The sequence below is a fragment of the Poecilia reticulata genome, linkage group LG17, assembly GCF_000633615.1.
Source record: "Poecilia reticulata strain Guanapo linkage group LG17, Guppy_female_1.0+MT, whole genome shotgun sequence".
NCBI classification, from domain to species: domain Eukaryota; kingdom Metazoa; phylum Chordata; class Actinopteri; order Cyprinodontiformes; family Poeciliidae; genus Poecilia; species Poecilia reticulata.
The window spans coordinates 19919418-19940309 of record NC_024347.1 but is presented as its reverse complement, the minus strand read 5'-3'; the positions used below and the strand labels follow the sequence as shown (position 1 = coordinate 19940309).

Below are 20892 nucleotides of genomic sequence, written 5' to 3'. Positions count from 1 at the left end.
ATTTTTCCAGGAGCTGTCCAGGTGGGAGTAAAAAATAAAAGAGCTTATCGTCTGTTTGTAGCATAAATTCCAGGACTTTCCTCCTGATACACTTTCACCGCTCCCTTTGTTCTGTCTCGGTGAAAAAGGGTCCCACAGGCAACAGATAGAAACAGCAACCCTCCATATATCAGCCAAGCCATCTCCTGACCTGTCCTCCAATATCCTTAGTGCCTCTATTTGTTTACAGTTCTTTTTGTTCACTCRAAAACTCCCTCCCTCCYCAGCCTGCTTCCCTCCTATTGGCTCTCGGAGTTGTAGCGCTGGACTTCTCGCTCCTTCCCATCAAGACCTGGCAGAGGCTGCCCATATTTGTCCACACTCCAACAGAAGCCTCTCTTTCTGCCTTTGGATGGACGGCACTGAAAGTATACAGAGACAAGTTGAAGGGAGACAAAAAAAAAAAGTTGCAGGATGCCTTGAAAAAACTAAATGCAATAAAGAATGTGGATTGCTCAAAGGCACTCTTCTCAATAAAGAAAAACAGCATAAATGCTGAAAYTGTGCTGAGTCCATGCAACCTTGGTTATCCAGCATGCTGTGGTTTTTTCAGCTGCTTTTTTACGGTCTATCTCCTGTTACAGACACGTATGGAGACCTTTAAGGTAAATAAAACCATGGTAAAATATTTACTTAGTCCCGTTTGTGAACAACTGTGAACCAAAATCTATTTTCAGATGCTGGTGGCCAGAACGAATCATCTGTTGCTGATTATACCCCGCAGCTCCAAATTATGGGTACTACAAATGACTTACAGAGTCTGTGGAGCTACCCAAGGGCTGTTATTTTACTGCCAATTTTACTAAAGGTCAACCTCCACTCCAGTAAAACATGCAGCCATTCATTTCAAGGGCTAAAGCAACTGTGCCACAGCTCCTAAGACTGTTAAGGTTGATCAGAAGGGAAACTATCCTCTTTTAGCTCAATATTTCTGAAAAGAAATGAACTCGTATAATGAATTTCTGAAACGCATTTGCTATTATTGCTAAATGATTAAGCRACACCAAATGCAAGTGAAGCTTCATAATATAAAAAGAGTCAAAACTTGTATAATGTACAGATGAAAAATTTGTTTCTAGGATAAAATGTTTTTGGCAGATTTATAAAAAATCATCTACAGTTTTCCCAATGTCCCAATTAGACATTGGGAGGTTATCCTTATCAACCAGGTTTTTAAACAMGCTTCAATTTTTTAGTTTTTTTCCATCATAACATTCCTATTGTTTAAATAAATTTTAATGAGATGCCAGGAAAAGTGACTAGAGTTTTGCTTGGATTTTTTTATAACAGAACGTGGCACAGCCCCACACCTCTGCCAACCCGTTGTTGTCCACGGTCAGCTATTTTTTCCCCAATAATTATAGTCAACAAACAACCAGTTTTCTTGCACATGTCTTGAAAACTGCATTAAAGTTCATGCACATGGTTTTATATTAAATCTAAGCTTTTTTTCCACCTTTTGCATGACTTTCACAGTGAGAGACGGACTGCAGTGGTTCCACGTCTTTCCGTGTCATTYGCAGTGCATGGACCGATGCACTGCGAATGAACGCAAACAGCTTAGACACTGGCCATTACTTTAATAAGAAAGCATTAAGTTTCTGAAGCAGGGTATATTTAACTGGAACCACAGCCAAAATATCAACATGTCAAATGTCAAAACCATAATGTTAATTTCAATAACGTTAATAAAAGGTCAATGTTAGCCTAGAGCTAAAGGTAACTTTTCAGGACTAAAAAGCAAGATGATTGAAGACTGCTGCTGGCTGTGAGTCAGACCCAGAAGCAGAAGAAATGGAGCCTCCTGCACAACCATCAAGGACTCTGGAGCGGTTTTTGAATGATAAGTCAACAACTAAATACTTGTCTTTTCCAGCAGCCATTGTGCAACATGTTCAGCAGTAAAACTAGTTGATCAAACGTGCTCCACTTGGGTTGCTAGGTGAAGAGGTGGGCTCAGCTGGGGTTACTAGGTAACAATGACATGCCCATCTATTTTAAGTAATCAGGAGGTTTTTGAAATGGCTCATTTTCCAGGCACCAAAAAAAAAACATTTACTTATTGCCAGAAAATGATGAGGGGATTCTCCAGTACTCTTTCAAGAAGCAGTAGAAACCCAAATGGAAGTATAAGATTGTTCAAAAAGTGAATCTTGCATAAGAGGTCCCCTTTAAGTGAGATATTTCTTCACAAATAACTGAGAAAGCTGTGAATGTTATAGGACATTAAAGTGGTTTTCTCAGCCAAGTTGACCCATGTTGAAGAAACATATAATTGTACTGCTGGTGTCAGGAAGAACAGGAGCGACTACAGCGTATTTTGGTGACATTGGACTCGGATTAGGTATCAGCCTGTGTCTACTGTCAAGTAATTCAGATCGAAATCAAAACAAATATCCTGATCACTTCTACTAATTATMAACATCTCATATCACTTCAGCATCAGCATAAATAATAGTTCTTTTAAAACATGGAATTAAATCTTTCTATAGATTAGATTCTTTAAAAATACAATGAATTTGTTGTATTTTTACTTAAGATTACCATGTCTTCAGAGTCTTATACCAGCCAATTGCAAGGAGTAACAAGATCTCAGTTTATTAAAAAAAATGGCAAGTGTCTGAGCTAAACTACTCAAACTGAATGGTCTTCCAGTTGTAAAGTGTGACGCATTAGTAGACTTGCATATGAGATGACTGCAGGTTTGGTGGAGGAAAATGGGATTGATGGGGTTGATGTGCAAAGAGATAATCTGTTTTGTTGATGCAGCGGCACTGGAGCCCCAAAAGTCTCCATGTGAATGCGTCAGTACTGCTCATTTATTACAGCCTGATCGTGGGTGAACCATGTGAGGTGGGGACGGCTGCACTTCTATTTCTGTGTCTGCCTCTCAAAAGTCCAGCAATTATGGGGCGAGCTCATGGGGTGCCAGTGGCCACCTTGACGTCTGTCTCCCTGGGAGGGGAGGTAAGACAGCCGTCGTCCCAGCCATCAGCTCTGCTGGGGTTTTGGCCCCTGTGGTTCATGTTTCCAGAGCCAGTGGCTATGGTCTGCCTCACTGGTGCGGTGCAGTGACGAAGCTCTAATAACTACTGATGTAAAACAAGAGGACAGAATGGAGGCTGTAATTGGGAGGCAGCAAACCTAAACTTTGAGTCACTAGAGTGGAGCATTTAATCTCTATTAACTCAGCTTGTAGAAACCCCCCCCCCAAAAAAAACAAATGCAAATTTTCACCGAATAGTCTTTTAAAGCTGGACAGATGTTAAGCAAGCAGATTAGTGAGCAATGAAATATGCTCACTGAATAACAATGCAAATTCTGCCTATCTGTACCTGCTTTTTCTTATAAAAGCCCTTCTTGTCACAGTTTGGGATGCGGAAGCCTCTGGGGTTGAGGATGTCCATAATTTTCAGGGTGCTGAGCATGCGCTCTATTTCTCTTCGGCAGGGACCCTAAAAAAATGGAGAAAAAAAGTTTACTTTGTTGCACTCAAAAAATAAAGCAGTCCCAGGTTACAGAATATCCATGCAATTTGTGCTATTTATTTTGTGCAATTTTGCCATGAACGGCTTTGTGAATAAACTAAACCTGAGTCACTTTGCCATATGCTGGGTTCAKCTATAATACCACAAAGGTGGCGGCACAATGAAAGAGGCAACGGATAAKAATTCAATTCATCTGACGTGAAGAAGCTTAACAGTTTGCAAAGCTGCTTAGAACTCTTGTATGTAACACAAAGGACAGGGTATAAATTGAATTCAAACATTTCAAAGATCGAGCCAAAAGGCTTGTTCTCAAGTCCAAGTACTTCAGTCACTAATCAGAGAAGGCAGTCAAAGCCCATTACAAGAGTGTGCTCACTTCTCTGGCCAAAGCAAGATCAAAATAGTAGCAGGGCTTCCCAACAGGCCCTCACATCAGCCAATCCATCATTTGCTGGCTCTCGTAGCGCCCGGCACGCGGACGCCTTGTGGCCAAACAACCGCCTGACCCAGGTCAGCCGCAGGGCCGTGGTACATGCTTGTTGCCATGTCACTCCGCTGTACCAGATCCCTGCCAACCGTCGGCACTGCTATCCAAAACATTTCATCACCCGCAGCGGGGAGAGAAAACACCAAAACACAGAGGAGAGGAGAAAAACATTCCTCCACTGTGTTCAGAAGTCAGAAAAATGTTTGCGGTACTCACATACTCAGGCTCCTGTTTGGTTTCTAGAGAGATGTTTAGTTGGTCTGTGATGACTGGTCCTGAGAGATCCTCCATCTTAAAGATCTGGGTTGCYTTCTGTTGGTCCCATCGGATGGCATTTGACTTTGCGGAGGACAGGATGGGGTGAAGCGAAGGCCTGGGAGGTGCAGGGTCACATGAAGTTTCAAGATCTGGACTGGATGGTTTCTCCTCCTTATCTTTGGCCTCTGTGTTGTCTGCCATTGTTTTAGAACAGTGTGGTTATTTGCAAGACATACCACAAAGAGATTCATAATATAGGGTTAACCGTTTTTTTTATGCACTAGTTTAGATAATTCATGTCCAAAAAAAAGGAAAAAATATTATAGGGAATTTGATAAATTGGACAAGTAAAACTGGAGGTGAAGAGCCATATTTCCCCGCTTAGCACAAATGCAGATATTGCTACAATTTTATCATAATTGTGATTTATTTTAATTTATTGTTATTTAATGTCAAATCAAACCTTGCCTAAGGTTTATGCTACAGGAAACAGAAACCTGTGCAAACCACTTCATACAATAAACATTACAGAGCTGCCAACTCTTAGTTTCCTTTAAAGAGCTTTTTTTTTCTTCATTTTTTCACTCTGCCCGAATAAGACCCACTTAAAGTTACACTTAAAACACAAAACACTCTCCATTCTGTTATATATAATGATTGTTCTTAACAATCTCAGATTATACAGCCTCTACTTTTTTGGCACTTGTTTTATACTGATCAGACTGTATTATTTACAAACATTTGATTCTACCTCACCTAAGGAGCAAAGTCATTCTTCAAGATTTGGGCATAAAATAGAAAACAGTTTAATACATGCAGGTAAGTAAATTGATTAAAAGTTTGTTAATATGACTGTTTTTCACAGGTAATCTTATAAGGTGCTTCACATAAAATTAAAGCTGTGATACTCAGTGATGTCCGATACATAAAAAACAAAACAAATATCAATGGCCGTTATAAAGCTCTTATTAGACCAATTCTAAATGCGAGAGGAAGTCAATGGTTGAATCAAGTCGGGAATATAGGCACACTGTCCAAGAAAAATGGTAAATGGTAAAATTATCCCTAGTTAGAGAAGTGAACAATTAAAAAAAGGTTTGTGTAAAGGCAAAGTTTTAAAGTTCACTTGATACAAACACTATCCGTTTTCAGATGTACCTGAAGACACAGTTGATGGAAAACAAAGTTGTTGTTTTTTTTTTTTTAAATGCACTTTAAATAGTTTTTGCAACAAAGTGGCATCCAAGATGCCACCTAAATTACTGACATCTGGCTTCTGTTAGAATAATCATTAATACAGTTAATGTTTAATGGCACAGTTGGCACTGTCCAGTGCAACAGTTAATGTTTCATTTCTTTTCTTAGTTTAGCTGTAGAAAATTGCTGCTTAATTCTTGAGTTATTTAAGGAAGTCAAATAAGCATCATGGCTTAATGTTGCCAACACAAAGGTGACAAAAACATAGCTGTTAAATTATCTGACTTAAAGGAAGAACAAATAACAAAAAATAACAAAAAACAAACAAGACTTGTTCCTAGAAAAGAACCTTGAGGAACTCCTCTTGGAAAATAAACACTAACCAGCTACATTGTTTTGTGTGGTGTTTGTCTCTCTTCTAGATAATGTGTCAGTAAAATAGAAGTTAGTAATAACCCAGGCATATTTAGTCTATTATGCAAAGCCAAACAACTTTAACTAATTCAAACAACCAAACTAACTACTCATAATAATTGAGTTTATAAACATATTGTTAATCTGACCATAAAGATTTTGTAAGAAAAATTTTATCCATCCTTCAATAAGAAGCGTGGCTTATTCTGTGACTTCTCTGGCATATATTTTTTTTTAATAATTTTTAATTCTGACCCTCACCAGAACCCCCCCCCCCCCCATCTTATCTCACTCCCAGCTCTACTCAAAAGTTGTCAAAAGTATGACGTTTCCCTTCTCAGAGTGCATGGGCAAATCAATGCAGATTTAAAGTACTGAAGCAGAATTATCACCTGGCACTTCATTGACCGGATATGTGGATGTGGGTCTGACCGGCGGCCGTCTGTTCGTCGCGTTTACGCAAACACCTCGACCCTCAAGCAGAGCCTGCAGAGGTTTCGTTTCACCTGGCTGATGCTGGCAGGTCAGTCCGGAGCTGCATCTCCCGGTGTACACTCCGCACGGCTGGCCGAAGCTAAGGGCGCAAGTCATGCAGCAGCCGCAGCCAGGTTCGCGGACTCTCTCGGCGCATTCCTTGGGTAAAGGCTTGCACAAAAGGCGCGCTCTGACGTCGCACGGCTCACACCTAATGACCGGCCCGCTCGCACCTGACCTGCGGGTGAGCGATGCCACAAGAAAAATCATGCGAAGTGCTAGAAAATAGGAATCCATGGCTGATGCGACAGAAAGCGGGAGAAAGTGAGTTGCAGAGAGGTGGCACACAGTCCCGCTGCGGCGAGTTTCCACTGGTCAGCTTCCCTCATTCACATCTAGCTGGCGGACAAAGCATCTCAATATATAGACCCCAATGACTGTAGTCACACCCCCGAAAGGCTTGTGGCGCACTGCTGAATAACTTCGACGTCGCTTATTGTGGACAGTGTGAGAGCTGTTTGCGGAGGTTTTAGACAGAGAAATAAAGATTTGCATCTACAACTTGTCTTTCTAATATTCCGCTGCCACGGCGTATAAGCAGTTGTGTTCATCTCTCTCTCTCTTATTAAATAGAATGCCTCGTCATAAATCGCCAATCAATATTACTGTTACTGATATTTTTTTTTTGTTTTGTTTTTTTTTTTTGTAATAAAGTACAACAAATGCTAAATATAATATACAGCACACCTCAGAAATATCCACGCCGGGTCCATGCCTTTACCATCTTTGACTGTAGGGGCGCAAATTTGCCATTTCCTAGGTGGAGTTATGTAACATTTTAAACTTGACAAAAAATAATTAGCAATAACACATTTAGACAGTTTGTTGAACCAAATTTTGATTCAACATTCAGTCTTCTGAATGCTGAATCCACTCCATTCTTTTATGATGCTGAACACATCATAAATTGTCCGTTGCGCACAGCTCTCTTCAAGTGTCACTGCAGATTTTCCAGTAAATTTGGGTGACTGACCTGCTCACAGCTGTTTGATTTGATTGCTGTCATTTGTCCATTTGCTTTCTCTCTCCTCACTCTTTCTTATCAACTTCCCCTTCTCGTTCCCCAAGCTACAGGGAGCCAGTGTAGGGATTTTAGATCCGGGTTGATCTATCGTCCTAGTTTTTCAGAATATGAGCAGCAGCATTTTGAATCACCTGCAATTGTCTGACAGATTTTTTTTTTTTTTTTTAGGCAGACTTGAGAAGTCACTATTGCAGTAACCGATGCAACACATGTATGAGTTTTCAAATGTTTTCAGGATTTGGCTCAACATGTCCTGCTGTAGGTTGGCTTCATTTTTCTGTCAATGTATTTAATCTTTTTTTTTATCAAGACAGTGCTAAAACAGATTCTGGACGAATTACACCGATATGACTAAGAGAGAGTACAAACCAAAACAAATAATTAAACCTAATCAATAAAAACTATTTAAAATGTTGCCCTTTAAAAGAATGGATTGCATTTTTTACACTGTTGAAATATAACCTTTTTGCTTGGCATAGTTTGCATAGCTGAGTTTCACAGCTATGATAGATATTTCAGTTCTTGACCAGAGAAGAGAAAACATACTTTAATCCAACACCACAGAGGAAATCAGACGTGATTCAAGGTAGAGCATTCCATTCTTTTGTATCGTGTTTCTTTGTAATGTTAAAAAAAATATACACCTCATGTATTTGCTATTCACACATTAATCTCTGAACCTGTTAAGATATGTGACATAGTTAGCTTAGCTCTGCTCATTTATTTGTCTGTGCTAAATAGCACATCTTAAAATAAGAGTGTGTACTGCACATGTAAGTGAGAAAATTCCGGGATGCATCCATGGCATTCTTTAGGGGCTCTAGTAAATGATTACAGACATTTAACAGATGTCCCAAAAAACTTCAATAGTAAAGCAAAACTAAGTTGAGGTGCACCATTAACATTTGACTTTAGAATTTCTGGAAAGTCAAATAAGTAGCCAACAAGTTCTGGCATACTGCCATCTGTTAACAGACAGGTCTACAGCAGAGCAGTGCTTGTGGAATGCCAAACATTTTTTTTTTCATTTGCAAAAGAAAAGAAAAAAAAAGAGTGCTGATTTTTCTCCCTTTCCTACATTCTTAGCTCTTCTGAAGGAGCTCTCTCAGCCACCTGTGCATATTCAGCATAGCAAAGGAGAGCAAGAGTAATGTAGTGGAGGAATGTCATCCTGCAGAGCAGCCACTCAATAAAAAGGGAGTGTGAAGAATGTGCTTTTGCAAACACAGGATATTACTGTACATGTGTTTAACATAACCTGCTGTCGAAAGCTGCACCGGCCAACCACAACAGCTTGTCGAATCTTAAACCACTGTAATTTTCCACTTCTTTAAGATGATCTGGGTAAATCAGATATACATGCCTGGAGCTCTGCGAATTTGCTGAATTCGCTCCAGTAGCCAGACTGTCTTGCTTGCTGTCAATTATTGCGCTGAGGTGCTCTGCTAAATATAAACTAGGTACATAATAGTGCAGGGAAAATAAGTGTTGACCACATTTATGGTTTTATTTTCCAGTAAAAAACAATACAGCAAATTTTACATGGCATACAAAGAAATCTACAGTGCCTATGAAAAGTACTAATCCCTTTAGATGCTTTACCCTTTTCACTGCTTTCACAAACCATGATCTACAAAATTAGGCTTTTTATACAAAAAAAAGATAAAGCATAAACACTTTAATTCTCAACTGAAAACTGAGTTCAGCAATACTGATAGCTGAATAAAAATATGTATCATAAAATAAGTTATTGCATACATATTCACCCCGTTATGACTGACCTAATTTAACAGAGGCCCAGTCAGTTGGTACTGGTAGCCACAGAGTGAATGGAATGAAGAGCACATGAGTGCAGTGAGTGTGTCTCAAGTGATTGTAAAGTAAAGACAGCAGTGTCTGGAAGGTTCAATTATCCTGGCCACGATGGCAGCATGAAGACAAAAGTACACGCCAAGCAAATCAGAGAAAGTGAAATTGAAATGAATAGGTCAGGGGATGGATAGGAAAAAAAAAATCTCTAAGTACTGAACCGAAGTTCAGATAAGTCCACCATCAAGAAATGGAAGAAATACGGATAAATCTGCCTCAGTCAGGGTATCCTCACAAGCTGATTGACAAATTTCTTCCTTGGGAGCCAAAGGTCCATCTACAAGATACTGATTTGAAGCAAAAAAAAAAAAAGATAAAATATCCAAGGGGTTGAAAACTTGTTGTAGGAATTGTAAACAAATTATGATTATGTGTCATGAAGTAGACTAAATCAGTATGAAAAAGCTACTGAAAACAGGACAAAATAAGTTACTAAAAGCCTCAGGCCTATAAAAAAAGGTTCTTATTTTTAAGGTACTGCACAAGAAAATCTTCACAGTTTTACTGTAACACAACAATGATGGCAAACGCATTTCTTAACTTCTAAATATTTAGGCGAGCATGGTAGGGCGCACACTCCAGATTTCAAAATAACAATTTAACCTCAAACCAACTTTACTGTTTATGTTATGGCAACAATGGACACCAGGATCAGCTACAGAAGAACTTAAACACAAAAAATGTCAAAGATCCAAGAAATATCTGTGTTTTAAAACCAGTTGTATTGGTGTGTGTGGCATTGTATTTGATAAATTGCAAGGACTATTTTCCTAACAAGTTCTACGCTGTGGGGGCCCGACTGCACTTTATGTAGCTCAAAGCCTGAGCCACGTTAGAAGAAGAGCTGTTATTGGGTTAGGATAGTCTAGTAACGGTTAGGGTTAGGGAAAATATCTGCATAAACGCAGTTTATGAAAATTCTGTGAAAAATCCTCATATGGGTAAAAACACAAACTTGTGTGCGTGTGTGTGCGTGTGTTTGTGCATAGCTTTTAATACAGTTGAAACTTTTCCCCATTCTTGGAACCAGAGATGGCTGTGGAGGTCAAGTGTGTCTGCTTGGTGAGAGTGTGCAGATATACAGTGTGTGGATGTGTGTTGGAATAAGAAAAGAACTGAAGGCCAACAGCCAGATCACATGACAAAGTCTGGTCCATTGCTGTTATTTCTCTACCTCCCTACATAGTCCCATGACTGTCTTTCATATAATTGTTCCAGTCTGAAGGCCTTTTTGGGACACTCTCATTTTAGATGACTTGGAAGGAAGCATAAGTCTGCATTGTGATTAATACGATAATCTTTTCTCTTTGATTCTACTCTGACTGGCAGCCATACAGAACTTTAACAATTTTGTGATTATTAGAGGCCTGAGGCAACCTTTTATCCTATTCCAAGGTTGGTTAATCATTTTTTGGAGCGGCCTGGCTGCAGAAGTGCCATGGTCCCCATTTCTGGAGGCTTGGCCCCCCGAGGCACTCCTAAGCTGTAATTAGGCCCAAGTGGAGGGGGAGTGTGAAGCTATAGTGGAACTTCCAGCACCCAGCCGGATTGGGCTGAAAGTGGCGCCACTCTTTTTGTGCCTAGAATCCTCCCTCCATTCATCCAATTTACTATAGTTCCTGTTAGACTCATATTAACATTTCAGGAATTTCCACATATACTTTGTTGCTAGTCTGCATAACTATCATCATTTTTGCTATGAAATACAATGAGAAAAAACATTAAAAAATAACAAAAAAAAACTGTAGTTACTGATTAAATATAATGTATGATTCCATTCATGTTTGATTTATTACTTTAATCCATTCGAACATTTGTAAACCACCATTTTATGTTTTACAGAAGTAAAACATAAAATGAAATATGGGACACTTTTATGCACACCACTACAGTCATGTATATTTTTGTCTTCACATAAAGCGATGCACATTTTTCACACGCAGGCAAAAAAAATAACATATTTTGAAAGAAGACAACTGTTTTGCAGATGCAGGCCTCGCAGTGGTTCATCCGTCTTGTAAGTGATGGTGACCTGTGTTTTGTTGCAGAAGTGGTGGGGAACAGACAGAAGTTAATCACAGTTGCTGTACTATACCCTGGTGCAGGCAGTCACAAACGTTTTGCAGTTCTTTAAAGGAATGAGTAATCTTTAACTTCGCCCAGCATTTAAATGTTGCCCTTTAGCAAAAAAACCCATAAACCTTAGGTCCAGTAGTCTGTTAAGCATTTAGGCACTTCCTTTGCTTCCATGATGGCTGCAGAAACTTAGTTAACCTCCGTAAGTTTACACTGTATCCATTAATGTACAATAATTCTTCTTCTGAAAATGGGTCTGTAGATTCTATTGCTCTCGATTACTAGGCAATGTCCCCATTGGGACAAATCCACAGCCACAGTGGGAAACACCGGGCCTGGGACCCATGAACTAAGTCATACTGCATCCTCTGATAAGTGGGTCACATCTGTACGCTTAAAAGTCCAATATTATACAACTTCTATTGGTTTCAGAAACGCTCTAGCTGTCATCTTCTATCCCTGTATTTTTATCTGCACAAAACCAAGCGGAGAGACCTCATTTTCTGCTTCGATGTCAGCGTGAACTTTCTATTTTTGTCTACCGCCCTTTGTTCTGCTTCAAATGGGAGCTATTAGCCCTGACCCTTTTAATTGCCCCCAAAAAGTCCTGCATAGCTCAATGCATGAGGAATCACAATGGACGCTCTCAGCCTGACAAACAGGATCCCTAACCTCCACATTGGTGCCAAAATAAAACTTGTACAGACTGGTGAAAAGCTGGGAAGTTAATTGTAAAGTTGTTGTGACTAGTATACTGTATGTGACAGTCTCAATTAAAGTCACTTAGAGGGCTTTTGCTAGGTCAGGATTCCCCACATAATAGATGTCATTATACAGTAAAATGCCTTTTCAGTGATTATGTTCATTAACTTTCTCTTTTTTTTCCTGATACTAACATTTCTTTTATGGTACTGGCTATTTATTTCCAGTTRCAAATTTCTGATAGACCAGCAACTATTTGAGTTGGTGTCAAATTGTATTACTATAGTCATGCTTTTTGTCCCATTACTTTTGAATCAAACATACAGCATTTTCACAACAACTGAAGGTAACATAGTTACTTGATTTTAGTATAAAATGACACTGTGTGCCTGGAAAAATACATTATACTTCCTCTTCACACCGTTGAAGGGTTGAAAACATTCCCATACAAACCACACCTAACATATATTTAGTAAGAACAAATTTTGAAAGCCATGTGTCATTTCTCWTCTTCYTTACAATTACGCACCACTTTTTGTTAGTCTGTTACATTATGTGTTTTCAATGTCGCATGAGGGGCTCACCGTATCTCTTACAGCTTGCACACACTGGTATTGATAAGAGTGCAATTCTTCTGACATGTTCTTCTTTGCTCAAATGGTGTTATTTGTCATTCTGGACTTTCCCCACCTACTTTTATTTTAAGACCACTTTACTCTAAATAACAGAGGACGATGGGCTCCGAGTTCTCTGCAGTCACCACGCCACACCTGGGCCTAAGCATCCTCCCAGCCCTCCCCGGGAATTCTTTCACCACCTGCAGAGAGGCATTAGCGAGGGAGGTGGGAGGAAGGAAAGTTCACCCTGTTAGAGCTTTTCCCCTCTTGAAGGTAGACTCTGCAATTTAATCCTTCCATAGCATTTTTAAAGCAACCTGTATGGGCTTGTGCAAAAGGTAGGACCCATATTTCACTGCACTTCTGACAGACGCCTGGGATAAGTGCATGTCGTCTAATGTAGTACCAGTGTACATCTGTAAACCTCTTTAAAAGATGTAATRCTTCAGGTCAGKGAGTGATAATCAAAAGCTGATTTTAACATTAAGAGGTACCTATAAAGTCCCCTTTATTCTCAAAGGCTTTSCTTATTCAGGTCTTGTAGCTGGTGTTGCTAGTGTCCCCTGCTGGCAGCAGAGATCATTTATTTCCAGTTATTATGTGACGATAGAACTTTTTTTTTTACATTATGCAACAAGGGTCATCTCAGCAGGAAACCATGTAAAATAGAAGACATCAAATTAACATTCTTGATACCAACACTTTAATAGAACAGGAAGAATATTCCACATCTGAGAATGTTTTCTTTTAGCCATATTGTCAGTTTTGCCTCATGTTGTACTGGTGCTCAGAGGCCAATTGTTGTTTTTTGTTGTTGTTTTTTTTAGTGTCTATGGATGCATGTTTTAAAACTCTGATTGACAATGCTTTCATTTACAACCCTCTTTTGAATAACTTTCTCTCTCACATGCAATCGCATTTCTGCAGTTCCAACTAGAAAAATTAATGCTTGGGCTACACCAATTGTTTTCTAGCGTTTTGCTCATATGAAAGCCATAAAAGAAGAAAGCCTAGGTAAAGAAATAAAGTAATGAAGCAAAACTGCCTTCACCCATCTCTATTCTCTTTTTCAATTAACAATACAAAAAACAACCAATTTCCTGTACCATRACCTTGAACAGGAGGATGCTCTGTGTACCTTACAACTGACTTTGCWAAAGAATGGTCTCTCTTAAAACAGGAAAAGAATGCAGTGTTTATTTACATAACACATCAAAGGACATGACGTCAATACAAAAAAGAAGATGTACACATGTAACACATTAAATGCACAGGTATAAAATAAGCATGAGGTACATGTATATAGAGTTACATATATGTAAACATTTGATCTTAAGTTCATACTATAATACTTTTGATCTGAATCTCAAAAGTCTCACTTAAAACCAAATATGTACATATGCTGTATAAAAATGACTACCATAATTTTTTTTTTCTTGCTGACATTATGCGAGTCCAGTCATTTCCCAGTTTATTTCGGTTTGCCAAATGCTAGAATATATTGAGAAATAAAATACTTTCCTCAAATTCAGACGCTTACGTAGAATTTCACAGGGTTTAGTAACAGTGTCCTTTAAAATGTTTAGCTTGATTTCAAGTACCTCTATGCCCTTATCTAATTTGACAAAATACKTTGGCTCGTTGTCCATTCGGAAGATCAATTTGTGCTCAAACTTTAACTTCCCTGTGGATGTCCTGAGACGTTGCTTCAATATTTCCACAATACATTCTTCCATGATGCCTTCAATCTTGCGAAGACCACAAGGCCTTCCAGCAGCATAACAGCCACAGAGCATGATGCTGCCACCTCCCTACTTATCAGCCGTTAATGGCACATGAGGCCATGCAAAATTCTCACTTCTACCTTATAAATGCAACAATGGTAAATATTACAAACATTCCTATTTTGACACATATTGTCGTATATGTCTCCCATGGTTTTAGCACTCACCTATTTGAAGAACTAAAAATRTCACCTTTAGGCCTCTATACAAATGTTGTACATTGACTTATAAGAAACTTACAAAGCTGTGACATTGTCATCATCTGGGCTTTCCCAAATAGTTTATAAACATGGTAGTCTTGAAGTATTTAAACATATGGATCTGAAGAAAGTAATAAAATCTTATCTTAAAAGAAAAAAAAAGTAATATTCTGGCATTAAACAAATAGAAATAACGGACTTGTCCATACTGACCTAACACAAGAAAACATTAGCTTGATTTAATGTTAGACAGTGAGAAAAACAGCTTCTTATGCAGTGCAGGAAAGTATCAGGTTTCAATGRAAATCCATGCAGCAGTACCAACAATTTTGCTGTGACTGTGGGTCCCTCTCTGGATTCCAATGATTATCCAAAGCAAAAAAAAAAAAAAGTTATATGAAAACAGCCACTATCTCAAATACAATAGGCTTGAATAGTTAAAAGTTATTTTAGCCCCCCAAACACAGGTGTATTGTATATGTCATTGACAGATGACTAATGGTAACTAACACTTCCAACACTGAGCTATATATTTAATTCATTTTAGTTTTAAAAGGTTAAAGTCTCCTCTACTCCTCTTCTTGCCCCCAAATTCAGCAGCCTGTTTCCTTTTTAAGTCAGAAAGACTTCAACTAAACTACGAGACTGTTTTTGACTATAGTATTCCAGCAACTAATAAAAAAACTAAAGCTGGAAATCTTGGTAGCTGGTTTTGATAGGCATCAATCCTCTTCTATAAAATAGCAATATTGTTTTTTAACCAGTTTTTGCATGTATATATACAGTTACATATATATATATATATATTATTTTTTAGGGTTTAGATGAAACAGCATTGTACATTGCCTATAAATTTAATACAAAAACACATAAAATCCCTCAAAAAAAGAAAAAAAAATCCAAGTGGTCATGTTCTAATATATCTTATGACAAAAAAAGACCTTAACACTTAAAAAAAAAGACACTCAAATACAACTCATGCGTACCATACTCAAAAAAACAAGAAATACACATTGCATAGGTAAAATATAACAATACAAAATAAACATAGCTAGTTCCAAACATACACGTTTTCCCCTTTTGTTACTCTGTTTTTCAGATATTCAAAGTTCAAACTGAGATACTCAGATATGGTAAAAAAAAAAAAAAAAGATGCTTGTACGTCACCTAATGTTTGTTATTTGCTTGGATTAAGTCAGTTTGGAATTAATTTGTAATAAAAAAAAAAATATTAAAAAGCACATTGCTCCCACCACATCTTTATGTTGTCATTCAGCTGCACCCTCAAAAGGCATGTTCTCTCATTATGCAAAGTTGCTGAGAAAAATGACCCTCTATGTCAAGCGATATTTGTCCCACAAGAGAACAGAAAATTCTAGATAGCTAACTAGAGATTCTTAACACTCTGATCAACAGTAAAGAGTAAACGAGTCCTTAAGTTAAATTTTCAAGGAAGCTGAAAAACTAACAAAAAACCCTCTTGTTTCTTAACATGGATTTTTTTTTCTCTAGGTTAAATAAATGTAGTTGGGGATAAAAAAAAAAAGAAATCTTTAGAAAATTATCAGTCTTAGATTATGCTGATGCAATAAAAGCTTAATTTCTTTTCAGGCTTTTTAGGCATTCTAATCACCATGTGTCCAGAAATGTGTAAGATGCTGATTATGTAATAATATTTTATAACAGTACAGGACAGTAGAATTGTAAATGTATAGAAACAGCAATACTTTAAGGGTCTTGAGCTGGATTAAATTTCAATTAGAAATAAACAGATAACTGTTTTTCTTTTATTTATATACATCTCACTGTTTTTCTACTAATAGTACAATCAGTGAGTATKTCAGCAACACTCAGTAAATATCCAGTTAACATCCACAGTCTGTTTCAAGTCTGTTTCATTAGCAGTTCCTGTCTTTAGGTGCTCYGTATCCTCAGTCTTTTGGTTGCTGCGTTTAGCCTCAGTAAACATTTTTCCAGGTGACCTGCTCTGCCCTACTTACTCCTTTGTGAGCCAATCATCACTTTAGAGACAAAGTTCACAATGGCGCTCGCTGGCTGTTCGGGGTCATGTTCTGCAAATAGGTGGCACACATTGTCCAGGGAGGTGCCAGTTTTCCTTGCCACAAAGCCAAAGATTCTGCAAAGGCAGAGGATAGTAGTTAACAGCAGCAGTGTCATCTACCACAAAATGAACATTTTTTTTTTTCAAAAATAGCTGTAGGGACACGGTTTTGACCGAAGCTTTGGAGAAAATAGTAATTACTTACTTTGCTGAGGGACAACCATCTTCCTTCCACCTACAAGCAGTAACAACACGGCATCAGTAAGTATTGAAAATAAATGTGGTAACAAAATATACTGCTCAAAAAAATAAAGGGAACACTTCAGTGTTCACTTCACAATGTTAAAGTGTTCCCTTTATTTTTTTTGAGCAGTGTATTTATATTTACTATATGATCCAATGAACACGACTTACTTTCTATCTTGAGGGTCCAAGGCACAAAATATCACCGTGTTGACATTGTAATGTCTCCTGAAAAAGAGTCTGAAAAACAAGATTCATGTTGAAAAATCACGGATGTATCCGTGCGGTAACGGCTTTGGGAAAAGTGCGTGCTGGGTGCTTACTTCCTCTGGTTATCCGTGAGAGTGATTCCCTGGGARGAAACTTTGAAATGGACCACAGTAGGGACTGGTGGAGGGTTGGCGTCCAGGGTCATGGTCGTGGCTTTCTGCACTGCCTGGACTCCTGTTAGAGACTCCATCTCCACAGAGCTCAGGTACCACACATTACAGGCTGAAGCAACAACAAACAATCAGATTCCAACAATCAACGCTGCACAGAGCAAATAACAATAAAGTTAAGTGCTCTCTGTGATTCAGTGCCAGAAATAACTAAAAAGCAGGACGTAAACACAGGGATTGTGTCACTGCATTACAGTCTGGTTTTATTGTGTTTGTCACAAAGTCTATTTATGGTAAATGATCTAAGAAGTCTGATTACCTGCTCCCTGTTTCAGCAGCTCGGTAGCCGAGTTAGTGACTGAATGTGAAACGCTCTCCACCACATCTTCAAGAGGATCTTATGAACAGCAAAAACAAAGGACATAAATAATAAAGCTTTATTATCAAGCATGGCTATGAAATGATTGCAACAACCACTTATAGACCAGCACTGAAATACTCTGGTAATTATTATTTTTTTTTTTACATTAAACTGTGACCATACCTCTACCCATGCACAAATTTTAGAGTCTCTGTGTGAATGTTTACCTTTGTCAGGGATAATAAGTTTACAGGGAAGAGCCAACGGAGTGATTGAATGTTGGTAAACCAATGCAGTTAAGCTTCCTGTAAAACAACAGAGTGGGAAAACAAAATTTTAATTTACAGGAGAAGTTGCACTGCCAACTTTGTAGTATTAATCACTATTAAAAGTCCTTTGTTAAAAATTAGAGCATATGATGCAGAGTGAATAAATATTTGTTTTAAGTAGAATGACAGTTCTCAGCTTGGTCAGTGTATATAGCTGCACTGCAGATAGACTGTTATTTTATTTGTTGAATGCCATTGCCTTTTTATCTGTGTCTCTCTGGAAAAAGAGATTTTATTGCCAATAACACAATTATCTTTTAAGTGAAGGTAACAGCATTAAAAGAAGAAGAAGAAGAAGGGCAAAAGTAGAAAATAAAATGTTACAAGTGAAATGAGGAATTCATCTAACTGTCATCATTTCAGATCCACAAAACCTATAGATAATGCAGAGTTCATAATAATAAAGTTTGAATAAAAGTGAGAAATACATGTACAAATCTTAAAGATCATTTTTCAAATCAAAATCTATAAATTGTATAATTTAAATAATACAAGAAAAAATATATTGAACAAACAATTAAATACATCTGTATTTAAATGTTTCAATGAAAATAGTTATTATTCCAAAAATATTGGCTAGTTTATAGCATTTTTGGGCATCCATAAAAAAAAAAAAAAAGAAAAGTCTTGCATGGATAGGAAATGCTATATAGATCACATGTACCATGTACTATATACCAGTAGAGGGCAGTATTGTTCAGAGACTCCTAGTTTTATATGTTGTCGAGGAAAGCATATAATTCATGTTTCAGCAGCATAGATACTCACCAAAGTAGGGCTCATTGGGGCACCCCTTCAGACGCACGCCTTTCTGTGTGCACTCAATCAGGAAGTGGCGCACCAATTCGTTGGATAGATCACCTCCTGTAGGGAAATGGACACAAGTAGTTAATATAATTATTCTGCTTTGCTGGTCTGTCTCCTGTACTGAATTTTTGTCTGTGCAGGAACTTTTTCTGTCTAAAAAATATTTAAATACAGGTCATCAAAAGCATTTCTGTTCGAATGTGAGGTGTCTTTGAAAGGCATGTGATCACAAAGGCTTGGAGAAAAACTTGCTCCTTGGAGTCGCTTGGATTTCACATTTCTGAAGAGTAATGAGGGTCCAAGATCAAACGGGACTCTGGACTATGCCACGATGTGATGAAAACAAAAGGACAGGTGTGAGCAGTGGGGGAAAAAAAATGTAGGGACCAAATGATGATTTAATCTGGTATAAGAGTATAAAATAAAAATCCAGAGGAAAAATTATATATATTTCCTACTTTTGCACAAGTCTAAAGACTAAAATCACTTCAGCCTGACTGAAGGGTCATTAATTAAATACTAAACTATTTCAATAGGCAGATTTTCTTTGTGTGTGCATAATTAATAAAAAAATAAACTATTGCTAGAAATCTCTTGCAAATGTTCATAATTATCAGCATCGATGGGTTTTCAGTAAAATTCCAATGTTTACTGAAAATATAAAGGGCTGTCTAACTTGTAAAGAAAGGGCTTGATTTCTTACGACCTGGAGAAATTAAATCATTAAGCAGAGTTTTGAAAAGTCTGACTTAATACGCCAAATGCAGGTTTTGTTGACCAAACATTCATCTAAGGCAATTCACTAAGCCAACAGAGTGGAATGTTCTTTCTTCTCATCTCTTGGATGGATTGAAAGGGAGACGTTTGCAGATATTTGTTTTCTTTAACAGAACTAAAAAGCTTTGGATAATGAAAGATTTGTCACTCAGACTGAAGCTGTTAAAACACTGCCAATCCCCTGCGTTGGCAGTGCATACAGGAATCCTTTGTGTTCCTATGTGTTGTTTCCTTTCCAGAAAATACGCCTTCTGAAGTTAAAGTTATTAAAATGGTTTCTGATTCACATTTTGTGGGATCAAATTATATTTCTGCCTCCTCCATCGTCACCATCAACCTATGTTTTGGTTGTTGCAACGCTGCCAAATATTTTGGCTTGCCAATTTTGTTTCCATTCCTAAAAATAAACAGAGTTAATTACACAACTATGCAAAGCAAAATAAAACATTTAACTAATATACAAACAGAAATGTGCACATAGTTTTTAGATAAAGCAGATATAGTGCAAGTGGAGCAGGTCACTTTCCTCCACTGTCCCCCGAGAATAGGTTTACAGAACCAGTGTGTCTTTTGTTAAGGGTGAAACATTAGCTGTATATCTATGACAATCTGGCAATACAGGTCTGTTTCACAATGACGATGAACAGAAGAGAGAAAAAAAAGTGATCAGAGCTTACAAACAGAAAGACAGATTCTCAGTTTCCAACATGAAGATGACTACAGTGGGTTGTAACTAAAGACAACTTGGGTGGGACTTTGTATCTTCACACGCTATACAGGATTATCTCTGGATTATTGTCAGATATGACAAACATGACATTTGGAGCATTGTGCTGGAGTCAAAGTATGGATGGGGGGGTGTTAGCATGGATTAGCAGGAAAAGCGAAAGCAAAAGTCAACAAAACAAGTAGTACTGCATTTAAAACTTTTGTAGAATGTGCTTTTTAGGTTTACACAACTAGAAAATGAAATTCTGTCTATTTTTCTCTGCAAAGTAATTCTTGGTGCCAGATCGAATCCAGACAAATCTATGAGCTTCAATTGTCAACCTTTGCCAGAAATTCTCAAAACATTTAGGTGTAGACATTGGCTGGGTTATTTTTTGCATTTCATTACTTCTCTGGCTTTATGTTTAGGCCTCTTGTCCTGTTGGACATTGAATCTGTACTCCAAGATCAAACCTTTTGGAACTTGGTACAAGATTTTTTCCAGGCTTGTTTTGCATTTAAGCTCAGTTCATTTT

At 37.9% G+C, this 20892-nt stretch overlaps 2 protein-coding genes across 3 annotated transcripts in view; both read right to left on the bottom strand.

The window, feature by feature from the left end:
- Nucleotides 1–6: 6 nt before the first annotated feature.
- Nucleotides 7–6909, bottom strand: LOC103479557 (insulin-like growth factor-binding protein 3). Of its 2 annotated transcripts, none has more exons than XM_017309811.1 (4): nucleotides 6390–6909; nucleotides 4231–4466; nucleotides 3375–3494; nucleotides 7–401 (listed from the first exon to the last, which is right to left on the bottom strand). In XM_017309811.1, exons 1-4 carry the CDS (start codon nucleotides 6652–6654, stop codon nucleotides 279–281), a joined length of 744 nt encoding a protein of 247 aa, XP_017165300.1. In that variant the 5' UTR covers nucleotides 6655–6909; the 3' UTR covers nucleotides 7–278. The 2 variants fall into 2 exon arrangements, with proteins under 2 accessions (XP_017165300.1, XP_008432277.1); XM_008434055.2 differs by having other exon boundaries at nucleotides 6276–6907.
- A 6967-nt stretch (nucleotides 6910–13876) lies between these two features.
- LOC103479558 (tensin-3) overlaps nucleotides 13877–20892 on the bottom strand; it is a 41818-nt gene continuing 34802 nt past the window's right edge. The window contains exons 21-27 of the mRNA XM_008434056.2: nucleotides 18833–18928; nucleotides 17963–18040; nucleotides 17694–17771; nucleotides 17318–17486; nucleotides 17166–17234; nucleotides 16957–16986; nucleotides 13877–16826 (exon numbers count right to left, since the gene is read on the bottom strand). Coding sequence (XP_008432278.1) covers nucleotides 16682–16826; nucleotides 16957–16986; nucleotides 17166–17234; nucleotides 17318–17486; nucleotides 17694–17771; nucleotides 17963–18040; nucleotides 18833–18928 — 665 coding nt within the window. The 3' untranslated portion in view covers nucleotides 13877–16681. The remainder of the gene's footprint in view (nucleotides 16827–16956; nucleotides 16987–17165; nucleotides 17235–17317; nucleotides 17487–17693; nucleotides 17772–17962; nucleotides 18041–18832; nucleotides 18929–20892) is intronic.